This window comes from Terrapene carolina, unplaced genomic scaffold (assembly GCF_002925995.2).
Source record: "Terrapene carolina triunguis isolate 2854851 unplaced genomic scaffold, T_m_triunguis-2.0 Scaffold88, whole genome shotgun sequence".
Classification (NCBI taxonomy): domain Eukaryota; kingdom Metazoa; phylum Chordata; order Testudines; family Emydidae; genus Terrapene; species Terrapene triunguis.
Window position 1 is genome coordinate 44,041,533 of NW_020664439.1, and position 18,164 is coordinate 44,059,696.

At 54.4% G+C, this 18,164-nt stretch overlaps 1 protein-coding gene across 1 annotated transcript in view; it reads right to left on the reverse strand.

The window, feature by feature from the left end:
* Positions 1-899: 899 nt before the first annotated feature.
* VWA5B2 (von Willebrand factor A domain containing 5B2) overlaps positions 900-18,164 on the reverse strand; it is a 41,415-nt gene continuing 24,150 nt past the window's right edge. Inside the window, exons 8-21 of the mRNA XM_024214305.2 lie at positions 15,452-15,562; positions 14,813-15,015; positions 12,908-13,022; positions 10,952-11,134; positions 10,507-10,705; positions 9,885-10,174; positions 6,570-6,795; positions 6,046-6,375; positions 5,824-5,961; positions 5,215-5,334; positions 4,556-4,633; positions 3,686-3,755; positions 3,035-3,143; positions 900-1,568 (exon numbers count right to left, since the gene is read on the reverse strand). Of these exons, the coding sequence (XP_024070073.2) occupies positions 900-1,568; positions 3,035-3,143; positions 3,686-3,755; positions 4,556-4,633; positions 5,215-5,334; positions 5,824-5,961; positions 6,046-6,375; positions 6,570-6,795; positions 9,885-10,174; positions 10,507-10,705; positions 10,952-11,134; positions 12,908-13,022; positions 14,813-15,015; positions 15,452-15,562 (2,841 nt within the window). The remainder of the gene's footprint in view (positions 1,569-3,034; positions 3,144-3,685; positions 3,756-4,555; positions 4,634-5,214; positions 5,335-5,823; positions 5,962-6,045; positions 6,376-6,569; positions 6,796-9,884; positions 10,175-10,506; positions 10,706-10,951; positions 11,135-12,907; positions 13,023-14,812; positions 15,016-15,451; positions 15,563-18,164) is intronic.

Here is an 18,164-nt window from a genome sequence, read left to right on the forward strand (position 1 = left end):
CTGCAGTCTGGCCCGGCCTGCACTGATCTGTCTGGCCCTTGCTGCTGCTGAGCCGGGGGCACCATTTCACAGGATGGAGCAGCTGCCCTGCTTTTGGGGGGGGAGTGGGGTGTAATGGCTAGAGCAGTGGCCTAGGATCCAGGACTCCTGGGTTCCATTCTCAGCCTTGGGCGGGAGTATGGTTAGTGCTGGGTGGCAGAGGGCAGCTCTGGGAGGGAGGCCTCCTGGCTTCTATTTGCTCCCGGGGGCAAGTCCCTGAGGGGTACCTGTAAAGACACCCATTTCAGGGAACAATGTGGCTGGCCCTCGACATGCTAAAACTCGGTCAGTCTTAGAGGAGCTGGGACCATACGTGGGGATAAGCATCGCTCCCCCGGCCCGTGGTCCAGCCCTGCTCAGTCCCATTGTCCCTACACCATGGAATCATTCGGGACCTGGTCCCCTAGCAGCCTCGAGTTGCTTTTACAGAGCACAAGGGCCTTTCGCCTCCTCTGTTTGTTTCCCCACCTTCAGAATGGGGGTAAGGGGACTGCCCCACCCGCTGGGGGTGCAGTGTGCTAGGGGCCTGGGCCTACGTGAGCAGAGAGCGAGGGGGGGGGGGGCATCACATGCCTCCTCTTCACCCAACGCTGCCTGCACCTCACTTGCTTCCAAACCCTTCTGCTGCTCGTTGGGCTACCCAGCCCCCCAGCAGGAGGCCGAGTGTGGCTCCTGGTCCCCGGAGCAGTACTGATGCGGGGAGGGAGCTGGCTGCCGGAGCGGGTTGGGCCTGCCCATCTCAGAGGGAAGCGCCCCCCGGGGGCAGCTCAGGAGGGGAAGGAGCTGTGGGCACAGCAGGTCTGAACCAAACCTCTTTATTGGCACCACGTGGCGCCCTGGCCCTGGCCCTGCCCCTCCCCTCACATGTTGCTGGGGTTGTAGCACAGCATGTTCAGCTTGATGTTCTCGTCCCAGTGGCGCAGCAGCAGGAAGAGGTGACGCGCTGCCCCTTTCAGGGAGCCCACATCCACGCCCTCCGGCAGCTGCTGCGCCCGGAGCCAGGCGTCTGCCTTGGCGGCCAACAGCTCCCATTCCACAAAGAAGCCGGCGCAGCGGTGCTCCAGCCAGGCCAGCGCCACCGCTGTGGCCCAGCTGGCACTCTCCAGGTCCCCCTCGTCGGCCTCGAGCCCCACCTCCTGCAGGCTGACGGCTTCGGAGGTGACAGGCGAGTGGTCGCAGGCGTCGGTCTCGGAGCCACGCCCGCTGTCTGCCTGCGGCCAGATGGCGGTGCTTAGGACCTCAGAGCTGGTGCTGTGCGAATGGGGCGAGCCTGGTTCTGGCGCCCCCTCCTGGCTGCCTCTGGCAGGCTCCACGCCCTCTGGAGAGGGCTGGCTGGCCACTTGCTTTGGGCCGCCGTCAGGGCTGCCCTTGGCAACGAGTGCCCAGGGGGAGGTGCAGGAGCCAGGGCTGAGGCTAGCGCGGTGCGAGGCATACGGCGAGGCGCGGCGCAGACGGTCCAGCGGGATCTGCACCACTTCGGAGAAGCTTTCAGTCAGCTGGAAGGTGCCCAGGGCCTGCTGCAGCCGCACCTGGGCGGGAGGAGAGGGTGTTACAGCACGCTGGCTGAGGGGAGCATCTCACATTCACTGCACAGGGCCAGCGTCTGACACTCACACTGCATGGAGCCTAGGGTGTAGAAGAGGGGTCCTGCACTCACTCCAGAGCCCTAGGGTGTGTGTGTGCGTGGGGTGGGGGTCTCCTGGCTGCAGTAGGGCAGTCTGAGAGGCAGTGCTTGTGCACTAGGCAGCCCTTTTGCTGATGCTGGCACTGTGCCAGCCATCCTGTCAAAAGCAGCAGTGTTGGGGAAGCCCAGCACTGGGCCCAGGCTCTTTATGTACGAACATAAGAATGGCCAGGCTGGGTCAGACCAATGGTTCATCCAACCCAGTGTCCTGTGACAGGTGCTTCAGAGGGAATGAACAGAACAGGCATCATTGAGTCGTTCACTCCCAGCTTCAGGCAAACAGAGGCTAGGGACACCCAGAGCAGGGGGTTGCATCGCTGCCCATCCTGGCTAATGGCCATTGATGGACCCATCCTCAGTGAACTTACCGAGTTCCTTTTTGAATCCCATTATAGTTTTGGCCTCCACAACATCCCTGGCAACAACTTCCACAGGCTGACTGTGCGTTGTGGGAAGAAATACTTCCTTTTGCTTGTTTTAAACCTGCTGCCTGTTAATTTCATTGGGTATCCCCTGGTTCTTGTGTTATGTAAAGGGGTAAATAACACTTCGTTATTCACTGTCTCCACACCAGTCATGATTTTATAGACCTCAAGTCATATCCCCTCTTAGTCGTCTCTTTTCCAAGCTGAGAAGTCCTAGTCTTTTTAATCTCTCCTCCTATGGAAGCTGTTCCGAACCCTTAATCATTTTTGTTGCCCTTTTCTGTACTTTTTCCAATGCTAATATCACTTTGCTGAGATGGGGAGAGCAGAGCTGCACGCAGGATTCCAGGGGTGGGCGCACCATGGATTTATAGAGTGGCATTGTGATATTTTCAGTTTTATTCTCTCTCCTTTGCCCAATGGTTCCTACCACTGGTAGCTTTTTGGACTGCCGCCGCACATTGAGCAGATGTTTTCAGAGCACTGACAATGCTCCGAGTTCTCTTTCGCGAGTGGTAACAGCTAACAGGTCTGTCCCCGTCACACGGACGCTCTGGGTCTGAGCTGGGGTGAAGCAGGTAGGGAAGGCTGTGGCAGCAGCAGTTTCCCCTGTACAGCGGTGAGGCCTGCCATGGGGCGTGCACACAGTGTTGACTCCGTGCTTTGGAGCCTAACCTCTGGCAATACCACTCAGTGGTGGGGGCAGCTCTGCAGGAGCCCTGGCTCCTGTGAGACTGGGGTTGGGATTGGGGCGGATCCTGGCCTTGTCATTACTAGTCTGCTCCATCATGTAGGAGACGCAGGTTTGATTGCAGGTCCAGGGGTGGGATGGCTGGGAGTGGAGTACCCTAGGGGAGGAGCTGGGATGGCAGTGCAGGGCCCTTACCAGTGGGAGGTAGTCATGGATGGCACTGTCCTTGGAGAGCTCATTTGCTGGGGTCAGGCACTGTGGCCGCAGCGCTAGGCCGTGGCCCCTGATCCTGCTGAGACTGAACCTGCCAGGAGAAGAGACCAGTGAGCAGCATGGCCTGGATGCTGCCGGCATTGGGAGAGCTGTGCTCATCAGCTCCTGCTGGGAGGAGGTGGCTGGAGCCTGACATCCCAGGAGAGAGGAGGTCCATTGGGAGGGCTGTGAGCCCCCCACAGTGAGTGAACACACACCCAACTCCCCTCCGTGGTGCAGCAGCCCTGGCCAGGAGCAGTTCCTCTCCAGCTCCTTCCTGCCGAAGAGACGAGGTGACCAAGCTGCAGGGCAACGCTGGCCTCTCTCCAGGAGGCTGCTGGGCCCCAGGCCAATGTGCGCTGCAGTGCAGGGTGGGCTGGCAGCAGCACGGGGAGAGATTAACCCCTGCTGTGCTGCAGCGTCAGGGCTCAAGCATTGGAGGTTTTGGGGGAGGGACCCTCAGTGAAGAAGTGGTGGGGTCTCCCCCTGACAGACTGGGGCCTTTCCTGCTGAATGCAGGGTCCCCTCTGCATGGAAGGGGCCCGCATCTAGGCCCCCCCCCCCGACCCCAGAGAGTCAGTCTAGAAAGCCTACCTGGAGCCAGCAAAGTTCTCCATGGATTTCTGGGATCCCACGGAGGTGGCAGAGGGACTGGCCACAGGACCTGGCATGGGGAGAGAAGGTCACTCCATAAGGCTGCACTCCCCTGGGCTCCCCTACTTTCTCCATCCCCACCACAATTGCCTGCTACCACGGCACAGCTCCACAGAGGCCCCCAAAGCATCCCGTCCTGTGGGGGAAGGGCTCAGCCACTCTAGGAGGTAACCGGGCAGGTGGAGGGCCCCCATCCATGAGGCCTCAGCAGGCTGGGGCCTCTCCCCAGCTGTGCCCCACCTGAACATTACTCCATCCCCTGCCAAGTGCAATACGGGGCAGGATGGGAAGTTTTTGTCCCCAGCAGGGGCTGCCTTCCCAAACCCAGCGCTCCCCTAGGGTACTGCAGGCAGGACAGAAGCGCGGAGAGGTTATGGCTCCCGCCCAAGGTTCTCCTATGTTCCTGGAAATGGGAGCCACCCTCTCATCAGACCCTTTATCTCCACAAGATAGCCAGCATCTGTGCACTGGCTGGAGCAGCAAGGTTGGAGAGCAGCCCGTTCCGGCCAGTCCCAGGACAACAGACGAGGGCAGCAGGCAGTCTGATAACAACCACACAGGTTAGGGGAGGGGGCTCGGCCCCCTCACGAGAGGTCACACCCCAACAAGGGACTGAGGGTTGGACAGTACACATCCAAATGGGCTGTGAGATGATTCACGCTAAGGCTCCAACCTCCTGGGGGTTTGGCAGCAGCCGTGGGCCCCATCTCTCTAAGGTTTTCCTATAGGGCGGAGCAGTGCAGTGTCTAACCCTCGAAGAGCCTGCTTTCCCAGATCCCCCAACAGCGCTGGGCTGTGCATGAGACTTACCATCGGGGCAGCTTTGCTTTTCCCAGGCACCGGCAGCAGAGGAGACGCTGATGGGAGAAGCGGGTGTCTCGTCTCGCTCTGAAACAGAATCAAGAATTCAGAGACTATGCTGGGTGCTGGGATCCTCCAGCTCCCCGCTGCAGCCTGCTGAGGACATGAACCCACAACCTCCCTAGTTCACACAGGCTCTAGGGCTCCGGCTTGGCCCCCAGTGCAGCAGCAGAGGCCTGAAGTGCTGTCCCTGTCTCCATCTCCATTTGATGCACAGGCTGCGCCCACCCCCAGGATCCCAGCACCTGCACAGGGATGCACTTGGGAGTGCCATCTGTGGGCTTCCAGGGAGCACCTCACCCCAGGGCCCTGTAAGCTGCCCTGGCTCCCAATTCAAGGTGCTGGGTGTGGCCCAGAGAACCCCGATGCTTGGATCCAGGCTACTCAGACTCTCCTAGTTTCCCATCCTGGGTGGCTGAGATCAGTGGCCCCTTGAGCTGACAGCCCTCTGATGTGAGCCTGACATTGCCCTAGGAGCCTGGACAAGTCTCACTGGTTTGCGGCAGTTCCGCCCCGAGAGGGCTGGTTCTAGGGAGGCGGTGTTGGGGTTTCAGGGGCGTGGGACAGCGTGCCGGGGGCAGGTTATCAATGCAGGGCTGGGCTGGTACCTGCAGAGATGACAGCATCGTCCAGCTCCTCTGAGTCACGCCGTCGTCCCAGGCCCACTGAGTAACTGCGCTGGCGCCGGATCCCAGCCTGGGACCCTCGGGGATGGCTGGAAGGGTCCCCTGGAAGGAATCACACTCACCATCAGCTGGCAGCTGCACCACAGAGCAGGGCTCAGAGCCTGCAGAGGGTCCCCAGGCCCCCCTGGCCACTGCTGCTTTGAGCCCAAGGAGCTCAGGCCCACATCCTCTATGAAGTGCTTCTGAGGATCTGGGCCTCAGTTCCTTTAATGCGACCTCTCACACTCGGCTTTCCCACTCTCTGGGCAGTTCTTTGGAGTCTAATCTATCTCTGTCCTCGGCATAGCCAGCTGCCCTCCTGAAACATCTCTGCGCCTGGACCCCAGACACACCTGAACACACAGGTGTATGCCTGAGCATGTGCCGACAGGGAGACAAACACAGACAGAGCCAGCCACACGGACAGGCCCATGGATGGAGCCAGGCAGACCCAGACGCATGCAGATCCACATGTACATACAGAGTCCCATGGGTCCCTAGAGGTGAGCTGGGGGACCAGGGGGGAGCTCAGTGCCAACCTGGGAGCCGTACCTGCATTGCGAACCTCAAGGGCCCTGGGCAGGACCTCCTGGGTGGAGGAGTCCACAGGCACCAGGCAGGTGTAGATGGAGGGCGTGTTGCAAGCCTTGCTGGACTGAATGGCCTTCAGGCGGAGCCTCCGGGAGAAACCTGAGAGAGAGTCACAGGGTGAGGCTGGGCGGGGAGGGGGGAGCCAACGGGGTGTGGGGGGCATGCAGGTAAGCGCATACTCACTGTGCTCCAGCTCAGCTTCCCTCTGTGCCACATTCTCGTGGTCCCGGATGACGGAGCTGGCAGTCAGATGGTGCAGCACTTTGTCCCAGGCCTTACATGACTCTTGTGGCAGCTCCCCGTCCCTGGCTTGGAGCAGAGGCTCCAGGGTCGCTGTCACTTCCCAGGAGATGGGCTTCCCAGCACTGAGGGCATGGATCACCACCTGGCATCGCAGGGGCAGACAGGCACCCCCCTCACACTCACCGCGCTCAGCCGCGGGCGACGCGCTGAAAAGATACGGGGGTTCCACCAACATGTCCCAGTCCAGATGGGATGGCGAGAGCAAGTTACCTAGGAGACAGCCAGAGTGAAGTCCGGGGGCAGAGTGGGAGACAGCTCCCCCAGGGCTTGTACAGTCCCTTGCTCCACCCTGGGGACGGGACTGCCCTGAGTCCCCTGCACCATCCTGAGGGGGCTGCCCTGAGGCCTGAGCTAATTTGGGCGCCAGCCCCCCAGCGCCTCCCTCCTGCTGTAACAACACTCACTGGAATCTGCCAGGCTCCTTCGCAGCCTCTGCAGCTCTGGCCCAATCTCATCCAGCTTCCCTTCCAGGGACTGGTTCCGCTTCTGGGACACCTTCTCCAGGGCCCTGCGCAGCCGATGGGCATCCAGCTCACCGTGCGGGGACGAAAAGCTGCGTCCAGATAAGGCAGCTCGTGCCAGGGCCTTCTTCCGCCGCGCCAGCTCCTCAGAGCTCAGTGCCACGCACGCCTGAGCAGGAGAGATTCAGGGGTCAGTCTGGGGAGCTGGGGCCCTGCTTTGGGCGGGCTTGCAGATGAGACCCCCTGGGGCCACTGCAGGGGATCAGCTGGCTCATCTCTCTACACAGGCCTAGCGCTGAGCCCACCCATCTCTCTGCAAGGACTCAAGACCTGACAGGTAAAGTGCTGGCTGGTGGGAAAGCTGCCCCCAAGGCTGGGGCAGTTGCAGTCCCAGCCAAACCAATGGAGCTCAGAGAGGGCTTTGAGGCAGCCCAGTAGCTGGCATAGTCTGAAGTGGTACCTCCCTCCCTCGGGTTCCCTGGAGTTGGACATGCTCTGGCTGCTGGTAATGGTGGTGTCACAGCAGTGTCCAGTTGGAGCTAGACCCTGTGTACAAACTGAGCCTCAACCCACACTTGTAACACAAGATTTTCAGGGCAGGTGCCCGTAACTAGTTTCAGAGATGCAGGCCAAATATTCATTTCAACCTGGCTGTGATCTGCCCCTCTCTTTATCAGCCATTTGACCAGAATATAAATACATCTATCAATGAGAAAGAGTGATCATTCCCTGTTATTTTGGGGGTGGTAGCTAAGCAAAGACTGCTGCATTCCCAAGTTATTAGATAAAGCTGATGAGGAATTGTTGGTTTATTTGATATTAATCTGATGAGATTAATTTGATGATTTGATACTAACCCCTTTTATTGTAGTGTGATTTGGTTAACATTAAACCACAAGTATATTTCCAGTGAGGTTTTTTTTTTGTTAGTTTAGTTACTAAATAATATAAAACTCTGAAAACCAGACACTTTTCTCCCAGATGTCAGAGCCCAGAACTGTAGGACCCTGGGACAGAAGCCAGAGATAACTCAATAAGCCACCTAGTGGTGATCCATATGACCTGCCTCCTGTAGTCCTCACACTGGGGCTTCCCTGGATGGGCCCTTTTAGAAAGAAATATTAAATCTGTTGTATGGATTGAGATGTTGATTCCCTTTAAAATCTTGGGTTTTGTAAAGTTCTGTCTTTGCTCCAGAAAGCTGGTGGCCAGAAAAGCAGAAACAAGGTTTTTGGGGAAAAACAGAAGTGACAGCCAAGGACTGTTGTGAAACTCTGCTTGCCCAGCAGAGCGGAACTACCCCTGCGCAGTTAGCAGGGAGCGTTTATGTAAGCTGGAGGTAGTGTTTAATATTCACATTGGCTGGGCTGTAGGGGGATGGTTCTGAAAGATGGATTATATTTTCTTTCCTATTCTGCTTTTGAATGATCTAGAGGATTTAGTGGACAAGTCCCTCGTGTAACTGGCAGATCAGTATTTTAAGGGTCCATATATTTGGTTTGTTTCAGAATCACCTTCTCAAATTAAAATAGATTTGAATAGTGTTGTAATTTAAATCTGTCATGTACATATTTCTCGTTTCAGCTCAGAAAAGCAATCATGGAGAGTCACCGAGAGTCTGTCTCAAGGAGAAGATGTTGCTATCAGGAAGAGGTCATCATCCCGTGGATTCAACAAAAAATTGCCTAAAGTCCACTTTGAGATGCTGGAGACTGTAGCCCAGTGTTTTGACCCTTTCTCCAAAATAAACCAAAGTACAACACACACATCCAACACATGAACCAAAATGGATGCCTTAAATTTGACCCTAATGGTTTGTTTATTTTTATTAGCTGTGTTTTAATCATGAATGGGCCAGTATGTCATGGAAGGTGTGAGGATGTAGTTGTGTTTCACAGCAGAAATTAACTAGACGGATTTAATTTGACAAAGCAGGAGATCTGGGGATCTGCTTAGACTCTGAAAGCCAGAGCTCAAGCTGGGACTGAGAGGATGACAGTGGTGACAGTTAAAGGCAAAGAATTATAAACTATGGGTGATGCACAGGTAGGCTTTCCCATGGCTTGTGTATTTAAGATAATGTTTTGCAAGACCAGCCCTAGAGCCCCGTATGAGATAACAGGTACCTTTTGCACTGCTCTGGGCCGACCCAGCTCTCAAGCAGTATCATCTTGAGATGACACCTGCCACATTAAAGCATGGAATGTGATACAGAGGTCAGCAGCCATCAGCCAAACTGAGGCAGTGACACCCATCAACATTCAGTGCTAGGTCCCACAGCTGGCAGGAGACAGTTGATTTGGGGAAGTAGCCATTTGTGTTGAGGACAGGAGAGATTCACTTGGGATGGAGACAGATAATGCACTGTAATTCTGGGGCTGAAGGCTAAACAAAGACTGCTCGCTTCCTCAATGATTAGATCAAGCTGATGAAAAACTGGTGGTGTATTTGGTATTCCTTAATTTGATAAGAAGATTAAATAGATGGTACGAGATTAGCCCACTTTATTTTAATTTTGTTTGTTTCATGTTAAATTAAGACTAATTTTTAAGTGATTTTAATTGTATTGGGTTTTTTAATTAATTAATTACATTTTAAATTCCATTTGACTGGGAAATTGTGCCCATCGGATGTTCTTTCTCCAGATGTCAGGGCCTAGAACTGCAAGAACCCGGGAGGCAGATAACAGACATAGCTCAATACATGATCTAGCAGTGGTCTATAGAACCTATCCTGACAGTCGTCACACCACACTCCTGTTACATGTTACTCTGCTTTCTGGCAAGCGGGCCGACTAGGGAGAACCACTGCCCTGTATCCATCTCTGGCTAACCCTACAGCCCTAACCCTATAACTCACCTGTGCCATTCACCAATCAGCAAATCGCTCCTCCAGCCCCATTTCCTCCCCGCTGGGCAGCACTAATATGACCAATGCATTCAAAACTGCCCAATCCCTACCGTGAATGAAATGCCATTGCAGGGCACTAACCAGCCCAGCCCTTCTAGGGGATCCCTCCAAGACCTGCCTGCACTCCAGGGAACACAGGGTCCAACATGGAGGAACCTGGGAGACTGCCTCGGTCACCACGATAGAGGATTTTGTCTCCGGTGGGGACTGAGCAGGAGATTTAGAAGAAATTCACACCCATTTGTGGGCGGGGGCAGGTACATGAGGCAAGAGGAGATGGCCAACCCCAGCCTTCTCTACTCCTGGCAGTCCCAGCCGTGGCCAGCCAGGGGCTCGGCCACACCTCACCTTGGTGCCAGCAGTCAACCCGGCCTGCGGGAGTGGAGCAGATTTGGTGGAGGAGTCGCACAGAGAAACGCTCTTCTGTCCCTGCTGAGAGTTGGCTTCAAGGGTGCAGGCCAGCGAGCCACTCTCAGGAGCTATGTCCCTGGAGCCAGTGGACTCGCTGCTGGTGGAGCCGTGGGAGAGTAGGCCCTGGCTCCGGTCGGTGCTGATGGAGCAGTGAGTGAGGACGTACTGCTCCTGGATGTAGGAGGCCTGGTAAATCCTCTTCCAGATGTCAGAAACAGGATCCACACCTGCCAAGGAGAGACACAAGCAGCAACCCTATTCTACTGGGGAAAGAGACGCTCCCCCTCACCCCAGACCCCCCCTTTACAGCCCTCTGACCCTGCCTGGCAGGGACTCATCCTTTGGCCAGCTGTCTCCAGACAAGAGGGGTGGGTGCTGCAAAGCCTGGAGGGTTATGTACCCAGCATTAACATCCCTGCAGTAAGAGACCAGATGGGCCAGGGGTCAGCATCCTGCCTCTGCAGCTCCTCTGTGGATGAACGTCCATCTCATTGGCCAACCTCCCCAGGCACAGCCAGCCCCACTCCCTCACTAAGTGCTCACTCGCTGCTCCACTCACTCTTCTCAGACTCCTCGACGCCCCCAGCGGAAAACTCCAGGGAAATCTCACGGGAAATCTCCTGCAGGGCTTGACTGATGTCCTGGCTCTCGCCAGCTGGGTACGGGTGAGCCACGTCCGGGCTAAATGCCTCATCCTGGGACTGGAATGCTGACCCCACAGAGCCCCGCGAAAGGCTTCTACACACCCGTTCTCTACCCTGGCAAAACAAGAGGACAAGGTAGTTGCCACAGCCACAGAGAGGCCCTCCTATTGGCATCAGATCGTGGGAGGGGAAGAAATACAGCAGCATGTGAGTTTCCGCGCCACAGGGCCCAGCCATCCGGGGCTCCAGCAGCAACCTTCCTCACCACAGCGCCTGACGCTTTGCAGCTATTGTCCAATCCCCAGTGGTGAGCATGGCCTGGTGGAAAAGCCTCACCCCCACTACACAGAGGGTTCTTACTGTCTTCTTGTCCCGGAAGCTGGCAATGTTGTAGAGGGTGCAATAGCTGATGAGCCGGTCTCCTGGATACAAGGCTGCGATTTCATTGGGTGACAGCAGAGCCTCCATGGTGTCGGGCACATACCAGTCTATGGTGATGTCACTCACGGCAGGCTCAATTGCCTTCTTCAGAGACTTTATCAGCTGAGGAGGGGGCAGAAACCAGACCCATCAGCCCTCAGAGGCTCACAGCCTCCCCACCTATATGTTCCACTGCCACATGCACTCCGGGGGCTCCAGCCCTTTGAATTACCAACCAGCTGTTGGCCCGAGAAGCAGATGACTGACACTGAACGCTGAGCCACCCAGAGCTCAGAGCACAGACTGGGCCTCCCAGACACTGCGAGTGGCTCTGGGTCACAAGATGGCACAGAAACACTGACAGCAGGAAACAAGCTGGAGAAGGGGATGAGGGTAGATCTGGGGCTACAGGGGCCCTGTTAAATGCTGGTGGCCAATGCCTTGCTGAACACTGGCACAGAGCTGGCTCGGTGGGTCCTAGGGGAGTGAGTCCACAAGCAAAGCCTGATCTGGGCACTAAAACATCTTTCAAAGTCATTTGGGGATGGGGAACCTTAATTCTTCTCTCCCTACACTTACCCTCTCAGAGCTCCCATTGCACTGAGTTCCCTCCCACCGATGGGAGATGGATGCAGCTCTCTCCAGAGCCCAGGATACCACTCTGAGCACCAGCCTAGGTACTGGGGGCTGCAAGAGCAGACACAAGGCCCTTCACCCCCAGGGACTAAGTGACAAAGAGCGGGGGAATAGTGGAAGGGACAGGTGGGACTCAGGAGAGCTGGGTTTGATTTTTGGCTCTGCCACTCATTCTGCATGATCTTGGGCAAGTCACCCAGGCCTAGATCCTCAAATCCTCGGAGCCTTGATTTCAATGGAAGCTAGGAGCCTAAACACCTTTGAGGATCTGGGCCCTAATCTCTCTCCCATCCGTATCACGAGTATACCACTACTTCCTTTGTCTGTTCAGGTTGTAAGCCGTTTGGGGCAGGGACCATCTCTCAGTGTGTGTTTGCAGTTTATTAACATAGCATCTTGGTGTCATGGAGTGTGGGGGGACACAAGGCCCTGCACCCCCGGCTTCCTGCGATTCACCATGACTCTCAGCCAGCCAGTAAAGCAGAAGGTTTATTTAGATGACAGGAACACAGTCCAAGACAGGTCTTGCAGGCACAGACAATAGGATCCACCCCCCCCAGTTAGGTCCATCTTGGGGTCCCAGGGCGCCCCAGCCCCCTTGGGAGGTCACAGCCCCGTCTGCCTCCCAGCCATATCACCAGCCAGCTCCTGAAACTCTCCCTTCAGCGACCCCTCCCACAGCCTTTGTTCAGTTTCCCGGGCAAAGGTGTCACCTGGCCTCTAACCCCTTCCTGGGTTCTCACATTACATGCTCAGGTGGTCAGTCTCCCATCCCCCAACGCAGACCATCCTAGCCACACTCCCCTGTCAGCATTCAAAGACCAAAGTAAGAACAGTCCCAGTTCGTCACACTTGGCCACTGCACATCACTATGTGTCTGAGCAGTGCCCAGCACAACGGAACCCATCACAGCCAAGGCCATGTAGATGGGCATTCCCAGCAGGCGTGAAGTGTAGCCATGCCGCCTAGATCAAAGTGGCGCGCTCTGTATTGGAGACCCATGGTCCCTGCCATGAGCCACACAGCACACGCCACAAGCTGTGTGACATGCCAAGTCCCCTGGTCTGTCTGCAGGCTACACCTGTAGGTGCCCTCTGTAGGCTGCCCCTCTGTAACAGAAAGAGGGCAGCTGAAGCCAGTGTCGTTCTATGCCCATTAGGTATGGTGGGTGAGCTTTAGGCATCCTTGGTTAATAGAGACCTCAGTGCTCTCACCCTCACAACTGAGTCCAAAATACCGGTGCAGAGGGAGGACACTTACCTTGGGCTGCAGCCTCTCCTCAGGGCTCAGGAACTCAGCCCGACCTTTGCTCACCTTGGCCAGGCCTCTCAGGAGCCTCCGGCAGGCTCCGGAGCCCAGGCCAAAGCTGAAACACCTGCAGGAATAAGCAGAACTGCTTAAAAGCAACCCTTGGGCCTAATCTGAGACCCTCTGGCCTAGACGGGGATGGCTCCAGCCTGAAAGGAGGAGGCACTGAGCCACCCCACTCGGGCTGGGATATTTGTAGGTTTTCTGGGACCAGGTCTGCACGGGGGTCTTTGGCAGAGAAGGCTCCGAGACCCCTCTCTTGGGGTTTGAGGTTAGAGCTGGTCGGAAATGTTCCATTGAAAAGTTTTTTGATGAAAAATGCCACTGTTGTCAAAATCAAAACATTTAGAAATACGGTGTTTGCAGTGCTGGCGTAGCCGTCTTGGTCCCAGGATGAGAGGATAAGGCAGGTGAGGTAATACCTTTGTAGAAACATGTCAATTTAAAACAAAAACTCAAAACAAAGAACATTTTGAATTTTCATTTTGAAAAATCAAAATTTTGGGGCTTTTCTTTTTAATTTTTAATATGTATATTTGTATTATTCTTTATATTATTTTGTGACATGTCCGTAGCAATAATGCACAATATGCACCTCTGCTATAGACCTGCAATACTACAACATAATATAATAGTTACAATATTTTATTATTGTTTTATTTTATGTTAAAATCATTAGAGGGCAGCTGCTACTTAGCACTGATTGAAACATCGCATCTTCTTTTCTAGATCTGAGTCTCCTGTTTGTGTTTTAATTAAACAGTCTGACATGCTGACATTTGAAGTAATGTAAAAATAATAAAAATGACATGAAGATTACAATTAAAAATCAAGATAACATTTCAAAATCCCCAAACAAAAATTTGAAATTCTGGAACAAACATTTTCCAGATCCAAAAGCTTTTCCGAAATTCTGTTTCATGAGAAATTCACGAGAACAAAAACAAATTTCAAAATGTCAAAATTTCCTGTGAAATGGGAAATCTGAGTTTGGACTGCTCTATCTGAGGTGTGTGTGGTGGGGGGCGGGAGTTATTCTCTCAGGAGTGAACTTTGGTATAACCAGGGCCAGGGCCATCCCTACGGGGGTGCGGGGCCCGCAACAATCCCCCACTCTGCCCCAGGCCCTGCCCCCACTCCACCTCTTCCCCCAAGCCCCCGCCCTGCCTCTTTCCAACTTCCACCCCCTCCCGTGAGCAACACTGGGAGCCAGCGGGGAGGGCTGGGGTCGCTGCTGCCGCCTCTCGCCGGTGAGTGCAGGCCCGACCCCCGCTGCCGGCGCCAGGCCTCTCACTAACCCCGCAGGCCAGCCTGGCCCCCCGCACCCTAACCTCACCTCCCCGGGCTGGCCTACTGCCCCCCGCATGACACGCACACAGAGCCGTCCCTAGGGTATGGCAATTCGGGGCGGCCACTGCGGGGCTCCCAAAGAGAGGGCTCCAGGGCGGCCACCCCAATTTGCCGTACCCTAGGGACGCTCTGACCAGGGCTTAAATTCCGGTAAATATTTTCAAACCCATGGGGCTGAAGCTCCAAGCCATGGTGCACCCTGTGGGGCTTCAGCCCTGAGCTCCCCTTTCCCCACAGCTGAAGCACAGAACCCTGGGGGGTTTCATAGGGAGCCCGGGGGGGGGGGGGGGGGGGGAGAGATTGTGAGAGGCTCAGGGAAATACCCTATGAGAATTTAAGCCCTGGGTATAACAGTACCAATGCAGGGCCCTCTGCTCCCCTCTGGCACCAGGGGCTGCAGACTAGTTCCCCATCCCCTCAGCCATCCTCCCCGCAGCAGGAAGATTCTTGCCCCGTCCCTCCCCTGGGTTTGTTTCCCTCCCCTCCCCACATACACACACTCCGTACCGGACGGTGCTGGCCTGCCTCCGAATCAGCTCAATGATCTTGCCTGCATTGCTGACGTTGGCATCCGCGAAGATGAAGAGCTGGCGCGGGTAACCGCGGTGAAGAGGCTGCCCCAGGATCCAGGTCAGAGCAGCCAGGAGGTTGGTCCCATGCATATTGGCCCGGAGCTTCTGTATGTGCTCACAGGCCAGCCTGAGGTTCTCCTGCTGACACAAACAGTGTGGATTACAGGGGCATCCCAAACCCACAGAATCACCCCCAAATTCTCACTCTTCTCCCCTCTTGTCTACAGTCCCACCACACTACGGTCACGTTGAAGCAAGGAGCCTGATGCCGAGCACCGATCTGTTGGCCAGCGCTGCTCAAACCATGGGAGCAGCTAACTTTCCATCACAGGAGCCAGAGAAAAAGACTTAGGTGTTTAACAAGCTCATGATGAGAGTGCACCAAGCAGCCATGGCCCATGAAGAGTCAGGGACGTGGACCAGGGGGCCTCGATTATTGGAGGGGCTGGTCATGGGGGGTCAACATGAGGTGGGGAAGTGTAGTGAAGGCTTCAGACCGGGATGAGCAAGGGAGACTGGTTGTGATGGCATCTGGGTCACCAGGGCCAGGAATCCTCACATGCACCACACTCACATTGGTGCAGGGCTTGCTTGCTGGGAAGAGGGGTTTGATGTGGGAGCCGAATCCAGCAATGTTCAGCAAGGTGCCTGAAGGGAGGCTCTTCACTGCCACCAGCAAGGCCTCCTGGGAAGAAACAAAATATAACACATAGGGCAGGTGAGGCCAGTGATGATGGGGAGGGCGGAGAGCGAGGCTGATCAGCTGTAAGGGGGACACACCCTGTCCATGAATATGCACTACTCCCTACTAAGGAGATCTACCAGGCTGGAGAACCATCTTCCAGGGGAAGGGCTGAGAGCCCCACTGCTGGGAACATTCGGAACTGGACTGGACAAAGCCTTGGTGCATGGGCTACAGAGAACACTCCTGCATTCCCTCTGTGGGTCCGTTCAATTTCTGACACCTCTCAACAAGCATGGCCTCAGGGACCCCTCCCTCTGTGGCACAAGGCTAGAGCACCTCTCTGCGGAGTCACTTCCCAGCACTAGCACTCACTGGGCAACTGAGCCAAGTCACTTCCCTCCTCTCAGTCTCAGATGCCCCCCTGGCCTTTCTGGGTCAGTTGAATATGGATGCTCCATGCACAAGGGCCAGCGCGGAAGGAGGTGTGGAGACTGTTGGGGGAGAAGCAGACAAACGCGCGGCTGAGGCTGGACTCACTGGGGGGAAGGAGGCCGGAGGCAATGTGACAAGGGGGAGCAGCAGGAAGAAGCTGAGCTGTGAGGGGCCTTGAAAGGGAGGCCGAGAAGCTTGGATTTGATGCAGTGGAGAAGGGGAGCCACTGGAAGGCTGTGGGGGTGTGCTGGGGTCAGAGGGTCAGGCAATGACGCTGATCCTAGTCTTTGGAATGGGCTAGAGGGGGACGACGTGGGCGTATTTCTGGTTAGAGCCTACAGGGCATATCCTCAGCTGCTTAAGTGCCCTGCACAGGCTACTTCAGCCACTGAGTTACTGTGGAGCTATGGACTGAGGGAGTCGATCTGCCCCTATATATTTATACACGTTCGATACAGGCCAAGGATTCCAGGATGTGCCGGACAAGGCGATCACATCCTGTTCCTGTTTCAGTCCCTCTCCCCAGATGGGATAGCTGCATTTTCCCATGATGAATCTCAGTTTATTTGCAGCCCATTTTTCTAATCTCTTTAGGTTTCTTTGTATCATCTTCCTGCCCTCACTGGTGCTTGTATCACCTCTTCAGTTAGTCTCATCTGTGAACTTCATTAACATGCTTTCAGATCATTACATGAAAATTATAATGAGGATTAATTAGCTCATGTTTACACCACACCTTAAATATGTGAAACACTATGTAAATGCTAAGTACCACTATTAGAGAGACAAGGTGGGGGAGGTAATATCTTTTATTGGACCAACTTCTGTTGGTGAGAGCTCTGTGTAAGCTCAAAAGCTTCTCTCTCTCACCAATAGAAATTGGTCCAATAAAAGCTATCACCTCATCCACCTTGTTTCTCGAATATCCTGGGACCAACGGCTACAACACTGCTGCATACACGTATCACTATTAACAAGTGAACTCAGACAGGTCCTGACAACAATCCTTACAGTCCCCACTAGAAACCTCCTCACAGCTCTACCCGTTGCCATTTGTCAGGACCCTTTGTTCAGTCCTTCAGTCAGTTTTCAACCCAGGTACCAGTGCTTCTATCCAAGCCAATTAGAATTAATGTTTGTCATAACTATAAAGGGAAGGGTAACAGCCCTCCTGTGTACAATACTATAAAATCCCTCCTGGCCAGAGACACCAAAATCCTTTTACCTGTAAAGGGTTAAGAAGCTCAGGTAACCTGGCTGACACCTGACCCAAAGGACCAATAAGGGGATAAGATACTTTCAAATCTTGGTGGGGGGAAGGCTTTTGTTTGTGCTCTTTGTTTTGGGGGTTGTTCGCTCTTGGGACTAAGAGGGAGCATCAATCCATGCTCTCCAAATCTTTCTGAACAAGTCTCTCATATTTCAAACTTGTAAGTAACAGCCAGGCAAGGCGTGTTAGGTTTATCTTTGTTTTCTCAACTTGTAAATGTTCCTTTTGCTAGAGGGTTTACCTCTGTTTGCTGTAACTTTGAACCTAAGGCTAGAGGGGGTTCCTCTGGGCTCTTTGAATCTGATTACCCTGTAAAGTTATTTTCCATCCTGATTTTACAGAGATGATTTTTACCTTTCTTTCTTTAATTAAAAGCCTTCTTTTTAAGAACCTGATTGATTTTTCCTTGATTTAAGATCCAAGGGGGTTGGATCTGGACTCACCAGGAAATTGGTGGAGAAGTCTCTCAAGGCTACCCAGGGAAGGGTTATAGTACTTGGGAGGGAGATATTCGGGGGTGGGGGGAGGGAGGTAGACAGAGTTTCCCAAATAACTCATAAATAATTTAGGTGGTGGCAGCAAAAGCAGATCTAAGCTGGTAGTTAACCTTAGAGGTTTTCATGCAGGTCCCCACATCTGTACCCTAGAGTTCAGAGTGTGGAAGGAACCTTGACAATGTTTCAAGCACGATTTCATGGGGCACAATCAAGTGTTTTCTTTCCTGAAGTCTCTCTCAAACTGCCATGTTCCTTTCATTCACTAATTCTACTGTTCTGTTAGAAAGAGCAATCAAATGTGCTTGATGTGATTTATTCTGTACAGCCACTTATTGCTCATAGTCCTCTTACTCTATAAACAGTGTTCTCAGAGTACCTGTCCCATTATTCTAGCAGGGATAGA